Raw genomic sequence first — 10,449 nt, 5'->3', positions numbered from 1 at the left:
TTTAAGCAGTTTATCAGGTAATTTCTTTGCTTTTTAACTTTCCTGTTTTGTTTTGTGCTAGATATATTAATATTATATTCTATTGTTAATTTTGGAGTTATTTAAGATTTGCTTTTATATTTAGTAGCTTTCACAAGTAATTTCCTTGTTTCGCTGTCTTTCTTTCTCTACGTTCCTTTTTTAAAAATCTGTCCTCTGATTTTTTGGGTTTTTTTGTATAAACCACTAATTTTTTTAGTTATTTTACAGAATTGCTGCAATTTTTAAATCACTTTATTTGGGTAATTTCCTTGTGTTTTTTGTGTGCTTTGTTTAATTTGCAGGTAATTCGTTTGTACTTTTGACTCATTTCTAGTGAATTTCTGGCTCATTTCTTGCACGCTGCCTTCCTCTGAGGGGTTAAAAGGCGAGATGCTGATTGGTCAGATTCCTGGTGGTGAAGGTCGGTTGTCGCCGCCTCACCTCGTCATCTTCATCGTCTTCCTCAGCCGCCCGTTTTGTGCCGCCCTCGATGTCATCGTCGTCGTCCTCCTCGTCTTCCTCATCACCTGCGAATGACGGACAAGTGTGAGAATGTTTTGAAAAATCTGGGAAATTAAAAATAAAAAGTTAAAAGTAAAAAACCTCCTTTCTACCTTCTCCGTCGTCTTCCTCGTCCTCCTCATCAACCTCCTCGTCGTCTTCCTCGTCTAAGTCGGGCTCGCCGTTCTCCTCTTTCTCCTGGAAACAAAACGAGACGAGTTATGATTTTCCTGCAGACAACAGATTTTATTTCAATCCAAATATTATTATTATTATCATATTTTTTTAAACACACATACTTACTGCTTTTTTTTTTTTTTTTTTTTCTGAATTTACCCCCCAAAAAAGTGTTGGCATTTGTTTTATTTGATTTTTACTCTGTACATTTTTTGGGTTAATTTCAGGAATTTACTTTACCACCAATTTATCTTTGTTGTTTTTTTGTTGTTGTTGTTTTTTGGTTCTTTTTTCTTTATTTTTTTTAAATTGTAAGATAAACACTTTTTTCATTTAAAAGTGATGATTTTCATCAGTTCCTTGCAGGAGGAACAGAGCCGTGTACGAGCGAGTTAACGCGACGCTCACCTTCCCGTTGGTGGCGGCATCTTTGCCGTTCTTCTCCTCCGCCAGCTGCTTCTTCAGGTCCTGAAACACACAGAGTTATTAGAAAAAGGCAATCACAAAAACTACACATGCACGCTCAAGTGTTGCACAAGAACATCTCTGGGTTTGCTGCTACCTGTGTTTCCACCTGATGGCCCAGTTAGCTGAGGCCCCAGTGCATGCTGGGAGCCTCTCCCTGTCAGAATGAAGCCTTCCCATTTAAACACCATATTGGTCTCTGCAGATCCTCCCCCATCCTCCTCCTCCTCCTCCTCCCACTCCATCCCTGCTAATGTGTTGTAATATGATACTTTGATGTGGCCCCCGGGGCACTCTGGGTATTGTAGTCTTCCGCGGGCTGCCGTCGCCGCCATATGTCACGAGACACGCCCGGGAGAGGCACTGCAAAACCCAGGATGCACCGCTCCATTTAAAATAACACAGGAGGGCGCAAGAGTAGGGAGGAGGGAGGGGGTGATGGAGGAGGAGGAGGAGGAGGAGGAGGAGAGTGCGGTGCACGCTGCTGCCGCTGGCCGCTCGTTGTAACGGAGGCTGGAGAGGACAATAGAAGACGACACATGGCAGGCGAGAAAGGCGGACAGAAACGCGAAAATACGGCGGCCCGCATACACAAACACACACCGAAAACCACACGTACACACACACGCGCGCACGCACCTTATGGGATTTTTTTGCGCTCCACTTAGACCGGAAAACCGCCCGTCGACTCTATTAATAGCGCTCGTCGTAGTGTAGCAGCTCCGCGTTTTGTCGTCCGTCCACGGCCTATTATCCCGCCGCACGCGCGCATATCTACCGTTATTGATCAATACTTAACATTATCTCACTGCCTCAGCTGTTTAGGAGCACCGTTGGCTCGGACAGGAGACAAATGAGACTGAGCTGCGAGGCTGCGCTCGTTCTCGCTGTGCGTAAAAAGGCGCTTGTGCGTAAAAACGCTCCACAACTATAAATAGTGGCTGAACAGGCACCCCGGATTACAGGATAATTCCTGGCCCCCCAACTTTTTCCCTCCCCACCTCCTCCATATGTTCATTTGTTACAATCACTCAGAATTATTCAGCTCCGCGGCTCGTCGCTGCTGCTGCGGAGACCCGACTCCCCCCGCGGGGACGATTAAAGTTTTACCCGATGTGAGCTAAAGTCCAACTGCACCGAAATGAACATTAAAAAACACAACGACGGACACAGAAGGAGAGAACCCAAAACGCCGATGGACCACAAAGAGGGGAAAACCAGCACCGTCACATCACACCTCCACAACGCACGCACGCGCGCGCGCGCGCGCGCGCACACACACACACACACACACACACACACACACAGACACATACATACACACGCGCGCGCACACGGGGAGAGAAGTGGGCTGCGTTACAGAAAAAAGAAAGAAAAACTTTCCCCTGAGACATAAACGCGCCCCACAAACAAAAATATTAAAGCAGAAGCGGAAGCGGCGTCTCTCCGCGTGTGGATCGTCCCTCTCCGGTAAAAGGACGCGAAGGAACCCGTTCAGGGAGCAGTAGCGACGGCAGGAATCGGTAAACAAACCGGGTCGCACGGTGCAGCCAGGCCCGCCGGTGCTTTTTTTCCCCCACAAACAAACAAATCGTTATGAGAGCGCGCCGGAGCGGAGAGCTCCGTAAAAGTTGACATTGGAGAGAATTACGCACCGCCTGCTGCCTCCCCGTCCTCCATTCAAACGGAGCGACTCGCCTCCTCCTCCGCTCCTCTGTTAACAAAACCTCCCGGGATGTTGCTCTTAAACCGGGAGCGGGATCTGCTCTTCGAATTAATTGGCTTTGAGCGGAATAAACAGACGCGTCATTTCAGCTAAGAGAAGAAAGGAGCCCGAAAAAAACCTGCGTTGGAGCGCTGTGGATCCGGACCCGCTGTGGATCCGGACCTGCTGTGCGTGTTTGGTGCGCGCAGAACCCGAGCCGCTTGTATAAACAAAGGACCCGCGCGGACTGTTCCTCTCCGGACAATGAGCCGCGGCGCTGGAGACGCAGCTTGTTTCCATGATGCGGCGCGGAGAGCCGCCGCTTCACATCCATCAGTGTTTGGATAAAAAAAAAAAAGACGCACACACCGGCGTCTCTTCACCCCCCTCCGGTGCGTCCCGACTGCTCCGAATAAGCGCGAAGCCCCGATTTTTTTTTTTTTTAAACTAGGTTAGAGGCTTTATTCCGCTGAGCAGATTAGCGGGAAGCGGCTCCGGTGAAGGTGTGAGGCGGCTTACCTTGGATGAGATCTCCGATCCGGTCTCAACTTGTGTGTCTGCCATTGTTTTAGGTCAATAAAATAAAGGACGGCTGAAAATGAAAGGTTGAATAAAGTAAATCCCTCTCCTCGGGTCGGTGGTTTGGTCGGTGTGATATTGTGCCAGTGGCGGACGCTATCGACGGCCGCGCGTTTAATATAGGCTGGTGGGCGGAGCTCAGAGGAGTTTGCCGGGTGCTGATTGGCCGGCGGCTCCACAGAGGTGTTCTCTTCGCGCGTTGGAGTGGAACAATGGGTTGAATTTCTAAACCCCGGAGTCCACGCCCCCCTCCTGTCCGCCGCTGCAACCGTCCTTTCTGCACAAAAACAATACCCGCAACGATTAAAGCGCACGAAACGGACTCAGTCTGTAATGTTAGTGCCCACTTTCCAGCACCGGGGAACCGAGAATTTCAATTTTGCACCGAATTACGCACCAAACATGTCGAATAGGAGGCGCTTCGATTGATGTCACGGTTTGATTGATTGATGTTCGTGTGGTCGAGTCAAGCCGCGGCTCCGCGCTCCCGCCCACCGGAGCGACGAGGGAATACACGGTGAGAGAGGCGAAATGTCGACGATGCGCACTCCGATAGTGGATTAAAGCTGCTTAAGGTGCCTTACGAGCGTCAATCACAGAAAATAAAGCTGAAAGAGAGTAAAGGTGCAGCCTGATGGTCGGCCGCCCCTCCCCTCCCGAACCATCTGTGTTTGCGCACATGACGCTTTTTTTTTCTTTTTGTGGTACATAACAGACCATAAATTCATGCGCCAAGGTCGATGCACGATCAATCACACGTATTCTCGGTGTGAATGTGCAGAAAGCGGCCGTGCGGGAGTGTTTTTTGGGGGGTGAGCGGGAGCAGTCTCAGTGCCGGTGGCCTCATTTCCTCCATTGTTAGAGAAAAGCCCCCGCCGCGGAGGAGGGAGGAGAGGCAGTGCGACATAACATGACATGCGATGACACAAAGTGCGAGAAAAACATCATTCTGTGCTCGTGAGCCGACACGCATTCCGCTGAAACACGAGGGCAAACACGGAGGGTCGCTTACCGGGGTTTGCACACTTTTATCTCAACATGAGGAGGACAAAGCGGCGCAACAGCGGCCGCCATTGCGCGCTCTGGATGGGGGGATGGGAGCAGAGTGCGGTCCGGTAACGGGCAGCCCACATTCACATTCTGCTCTGATGACGCACTCGGCCGCTCGGGGCGACTCCGATTGGTCCGTTAAGTGGAATAAACACGGCTTTGGCGCACAGCGAGCGCTGATTGGTCGACGCGCACGTCCGTCAATTCAAACTGGGCTCCGGCGGCGCGCTAAAAACTGCGGCTCCGGATTCGGATCCGGACTGTGTGGCGCATTATTGTAGAGCAGTGACACCCAATGTACGGCTCGCGGGCCAAATCTGGTTCCCAGCTATTTATTGACAATAAAAATAAAGTGATGGACTCTGTGAACAGTTTTTGTCCTTTTAGTCTCCATAAGGTGTCAGAGACATGAAACAGCATCAACATAGAGCTTGTTGATCAAAAAAAAGAGCCAGAGGAGGATCCCCCACACCCCCAACAGAGGACACAGATAAGACCCTAATGTCCTAAAATTTGAGAAATAAGCTCAGAAAACAGAAAACACCAGAAATATCTTCAAATCCTTTAGATGTCCTAAAATTCAGGAAATGTCCAAAAATCCTGTATGTGCCTTAAAATCCTCGAAACATTCTTAGATTCCATAAATGTCTAAAATCCAAGTAATGTCCTAAAATACAAGAAATGCCCTAGAATAAAAGGAACATGCTAAAATCCAAGAACAGTCTTAAAATCTCAAAATTGTCCTAAAATTTCAGAATTATCCAAAAAGCAAGACATGTCTTAAACTCCCAGAAACACGCTGAAATCAGAAATGTCCTGAATTCGAGATATGTGCTAAAACCAGAGAAATGTCCTAAAATGCAAGAAATGTTAAAAATCCTAAAAACTTGTAAGAAACTTATAAATGTGTTAAAATCCTTGACATTTCCTAAAATCCTAGAAATGTAGTAGAATCCAAGAATCTGAGAAATGTCCTAAATCGGAGAAATATCCTAAAATTCCAGAAACGTTTATAAAAATCCCAGAGATGCTCTGAAATCTGAGAAATGTCCTAAAGTGTTGTATTTACTGATGTATTTATATCATATACCAAAATGTCCTCAAAAAAGACACAAAATGACTACAAAGAGACACAAAACAGCTGAAAGAAGATGAAATTGTGTCAGAGACCCAAATGTCTTCAAAAAGGCACAAAACAACTAAAGCTACACAAAATGACCCAAAGAAGACACTCAAATGTCCTAAATAAGACACAACTTTATGTCAAAGAAGCCCAAAATGTCCTTAAAAAGACACACAATTAGGTTACCACAAAGACACAAAATGATGTCAAAGAGATCCAAATGTCCTAAAAAATATATGAAACTACAAGGAGACGCAAAATAATGTCAGAGACTGAAATGTCCTCAAAAAGACACAAAAAAATGTCACAGAGACACAAAATGACTGCTGCGTGTCCTGTTGTTGGAGACGTGGTGGGGCCCCTTGCATATCTGTTTCCTGTGGCCCATTGTCACGTAAGTTTTTACCTGTTAAAGAACTTATTTGCAGGTTACCTGGCGGGCTAACCGGCAGCTGACCGCTCACACAAAGAAACAAACCAAAAAAAGGCTTGAAATATTTTGATTTATATGTAATGAATATACAATACATGAAAGTTCAGCTTTTTAAATGAAATTAGTAGGAATAATTACCTTTTCCAACATATTCTGTGTTTTTTAGATGCACCTGTGAAACAAGAACTTTGTCCCGGAGCCTCACAGAGTCTTAGGAGCTGTGAGACGTTCTGAGTTACAGGCTGCTCACTTCTTTCTGTGGAAAAAAAGAGAAAAAAAAAGTCTGACACAGATCCATCAGCTGGTCTGAGAGTCTGGATGTAAGCTGGGCGGAGCAGTGAGCTGCCCCGGGGCCCCCAGACCCAGAGGGCCCCCCTAAAGCCCCAAGTCACTGTGTGTCAGTTGCTTGTACATAATTTGATTAACTGCAGTTTTGTTTAGGAATTTTCACCCCTGAAGTACAATATCAGCGGAGACAGGTCCGGGATCACTACTTAATCTTGTGGCCCCGTCCTGCAGAGGGGCCCTGTGTCAAAACATAGCTTTAAGACCACAGTTATTTCAGAGATAATTGGGGCCAAAAACTAAATTTGTGCCCCTTAACAGGTTAATGTGGCCATGCTGGGCGGCGTTTGGTACTTCGGTGCCAGAGCCGGCTTTTCATTGGTGGAGAAAATATTTAAATATCAGCTGCCAAAATACTTTCTGTCAACACTGATGTTTATAAACCAGGGACACCCAACCTGCTTTGACTGAGGGACACTTTCGCAAAATGACAGGAGGCCAGGGGCCAGTCGCAGCAGCCCCATGTATGTTTTTAGGATTTCAGGACATTTCCAGGATTTTAGGACATTTCCAGGATTTTAGGACATTCCTAGGATTTTAGGACAATTCTAGGATTGGATGACATTTTTAGAATTTAAAGCAGTTTTTAGGAGTCTAACATGTTTTTAGGAGTTCAGGGCGATTCGAGGATTTTAGAATTTACTAGGATTTTAGGACATTTCTTGGCCTTTAGGACAGCACTAGGACTTAAGGACATTTCGATAATTTTAGGATGTTTCTATGATTTTGGGACATTTCTGGGATTTTTTTTGACATTTTTAGAATTTCAGGGCCTTTCAAGGATTTTATGACTTTTTAGGATTTCAGGACATTCGAAGGCCTTTAGGACATTTCTAGGACTTAAGAACATTTCTAGGATTTTAGGACATTCCTTAGATTTTAGGATGTTTTGAGGAATTCAGGAAGGTTGTAGGATTTTAGGACATTTCTATGATTTTAGGACATATTTATGATTTTAAGGTAATTTCTAGGATTTTATGACATTTCTAGGATTTTAGGACATCAGTGTCTCAGCTGTGTCCTCTGTAGGGGTGTGGGGGATCCTCCTCTGGCTCTTTTTTTGATCAACAAGCTCTATAATGATGCTGTTTTATGTCTCTGACACCTTATGGAGACTAAAAGGACAAAAACTATTCACAGTGTTAATCACTTCATTTCTGTTGTGAGTTAGAAAACGGAGGGGGGGCCACTCAGCACCGTATCAGGGGCCAGATTTGGTCAGCGGGCTGTAGGTTGAGTATCACCGCCTTTTAATGTTAGTAGATAGAGTGCGCAAACTTAAATAGCGTTTGGCAAGACTTTATGCAGATTTCCAGGCATGACGCTCAAAGAGGTTTGAGTCTCATGACCCCGACTTTCACCAATTGTCCTCACACAGGACAGACAGGAGGACAAACAGAAGGACATATCGACAGAATCACACAATCTGTCATTAGTCCTTTTTACACAAAGATGGCGCTACAGAGTCCCTACAAAGTCCCCTTTTTACGCCTCCTTTGCATTTTAACACAGCACCAAACAATGGTGACATCATGTCGCTGCAGTGTGTGATTTTAGACAGCATGCCAGCATCCAGGAAACAAAAGAGGTGTGGCACGGACCCCAGGGGGTGCGGCAGGATTCAAAGTCAGTTTTTATGTTGGCCAAACACTGTAATGACACCATCACATGATGCCCAAAAACGACTTTTCCTACTGACTTACATGGTTAAAGAGATGTCTGTAAATCAGTGGATACAGTTTTTAACAACCACAATCTCAAAATGATTGATTTCACTGTCAGGTTTAATCCATTCAGTCGAATAACATCTCGTCCTCTGTTCAGAGGGTCAGGAGCTGGTCCTTGCTATTTATGGCCACTGTTCTTCTTTTTTTAATTAGCTGCTAACTGTGGTTAGCTGCTTTTAAAATTTCCTGCAGTGGGCCGCGTGCACAACACGCCGCCGAAATGTCACACTAGCGTCGTCCAGCAGACTGTCCCTTTTTACACAGATGTCACTTTGGATCAGGAATTTGATTTAAACTCCTGTCTCTACTTGTTTACTGATGTGCCTGATTTTAAAATAAATAGAAAAAGCACAGTACTAATCACTACAACCTTTTGCAAGGAAAGCATACATTTTCTTTGAAAAAATGAATCTTCTCCAGTCTTTAAAATTGTACTTAGACTAAATATATAGTGTGTGTGTATATATATGTACTGTATATATATATATAACAATACATATACATAATATTTATTAATTTACATGACATTTTAATTTTTTTACTTTCTTGTTTTTGTTTGTGTGTTGTTTTTTTTAATGTGATTGTGAGTTTAGTTGGGAGTATTGGGGTGGAGGGTAGGAATGGGAGGATACGATGGTACTCAGTGTACTGTTATATCTGCATGATTGCCGGCTGGTGTTCCTGATTATTTCACACTCTTCTGAAATAAAAAGCTGAGGAAATAAAAAAAAAACGAAAACAAACTTGTGCTGTAATGTGTAATGGTGAGACAGAGATGTTAACGTCGGATGTTTTGGTGTTTGAGCATTCAGGCACTTTTCGGGGGAGTTGCAACAAGGAAGACCATAATAAAGATGTTGTTGAACTGAGATTAAAATGCTACAATCACATTTTATTTCAACATTAAATCAAACATCGCATATTTACGTATTTTACTGATTTTTCATGTTGTTATGCTTTGGTGTTTTTTTTGGTTACGTAAATTTTGCTTTAAATCAATAAATGCTCAATTACTTGATCTGAAAATAACTATTACTCACTGAAGAGATGATCCATTAGACGACAGTGACTGCAGCGAGGTCAATGAAAACACCTGAAAGTCAGAAACAGAGGAGTCAGAATCATCATAAACCTCATTTTGCTCGACCTCAGAAACGCAGGTGCGTTTGAATATTAAAGCACTTCAGCTCAGTGTTGAGTTCATGAATGAGGAGTGTTTAAACTGGAGTTTAAATATTTGGAGCCTGAGCGCTGACACTAATCCAGGTTCAGAGTTAATCCAGGCTGCTGCAGCTCAGCCCGGAGGGAAGACGTTTGGTCTGCATGACTAGACGGCGCTCAGACGAGAGAAGAGACACTTTAAGTTGTCCCGTTCTGTCCCATTGACTGATGTCCAGCTCCTCTCATCACAGCTGAGAGCTCACTGAAGGGAAACCAGTGAGAGAAAACAGACAAAGGAGAGAAAAAGAAGCAGCTGATGAAGTGCTCGAAGAGTCTGAGGAGCCGTGTTACTCCCACATGTTTGAACGTGCTGCAGCGACACAAAAATCACGACCTCATATGGGGACAATAGGCTTCCTTTTAACAGTCATAGTGTGTAATAAAGTATAAAACTGTTTATTTCCATAAAATATTTATAATAAAGTCCAAATGTCCTACAACAAGCACTTCCTAATGAACAAGGCTTGATAATGTTGTTAAAATTGGTCAAACATGTACTCCATATTAAATTACAAATGTTATTAAACAGAAATAAACAAATTTTAACCAGAACATTTTGTCCACTTTTGTGTTAGAATATGATGAATTTTTCAGAGCTAATATTGGCACAAAGTAAAAACAAATACTAAAAAATAACCTTCACTGGTCCAAAGTTTTCTTTGTCATAAGTCAGAGGCAGTCAGGAAAATTTAGAAACAGCGAGCAAATTTTTGAACAAATCTATAATGGAAATCCGCCAACAGTCTCATCTCCTTATGTGATGTGGACACTGTCCCAAGTGATGTGCAACTTGGATTTTTAATACACACAAAAAAGTGATTGACTGGGAAATGAGCTAAGACCCCTCATGTCCTAAAATCTTAAGAACAATCTAAAATCTGAGAAATTTTCTAAAATGATAGAAACATCCTCAAGTGCAGAAATGTCCTAAAAATTACAGAATCGGCCAAAAATCCCAGAGATGGCCCAAAATCCTGGAAATTTCCTAAAATCATAGAAACGCCCTAAAATCCTACAAACGTCCCAAAATCGCAGAAATGCCCTAAAATCCTTCAAACGTCCTAAAATTGTAGAAACATCTTAAAATCCCAGATATGTCCTA

General features: G+C 43.9%; 1 protein-coding gene across 1 annotated transcript; it reads right to left on the bottom strand.

The window, feature by feature from the left end:
- Window positions 1–272: 272 nt before the first annotated feature.
- LOC121951985 (prothymosin alpha-B-like) lies at window positions 273–3,706 on the bottom strand. The gene is made up of 4 exons (XM_042498488.1): window positions 3,389–3,706; window positions 1,108–1,167; window positions 636–720; window positions 273–548 (listed from the first exon to the last, which is right to left on the bottom strand). The coding sequence occupies exons 1-4, from the start codon at window positions 3,431–3,433 to the stop codon at window positions 400–402; spliced, it is 339 nt and encodes a 112-aa protein (XP_042354422.1). The 5' UTR covers window positions 3,434–3,706; the 3' UTR covers window positions 273–399.
- Window positions 3,707–10,449: the final 6,743 nt, after the last annotated feature.

This window comes from Plectropomus leopardus, chromosome 12 (genome assembly GCF_008729295.1).
Source record: "Plectropomus leopardus isolate mb chromosome 12, YSFRI_Pleo_2.0, whole genome shotgun sequence".
NCBI classification, from domain to species: Eukaryota; Metazoa; Chordata; class Actinopteri; order Perciformes; family Serranidae; genus Plectropomus; species Plectropomus leopardus.
Note: the sequence above shows the minus strand (reverse complement) of the source record. Positions and strands in the feature narration are given on the sequence as shown.

Excerpts from the sequence above, each read along its gene's own strand:
- LOC121951985 (XM_042498488.1), bottom strand. The coding sequence starts at position 3,433 with ATGGCAGACACACAAGTTGAGACCGGATCGGAGATCTCATCCAAG. Across the intron at positions 1,168-3,388 it reads GATCGGAGATCTCATCCAAG|GACCTGAAGAAGCAGCTGGC; the intron begins GTAAGCCGCCTC and ends TGTGTGTTTCAG. Across the intron at positions 721-1,107 it reads ATGCCGCCACCAACGGGAAG|GAGAAAGAGGAGAACGGCGA; the intron begins GTGAGCGTCGCG and ends TTTTGTTTCCAG.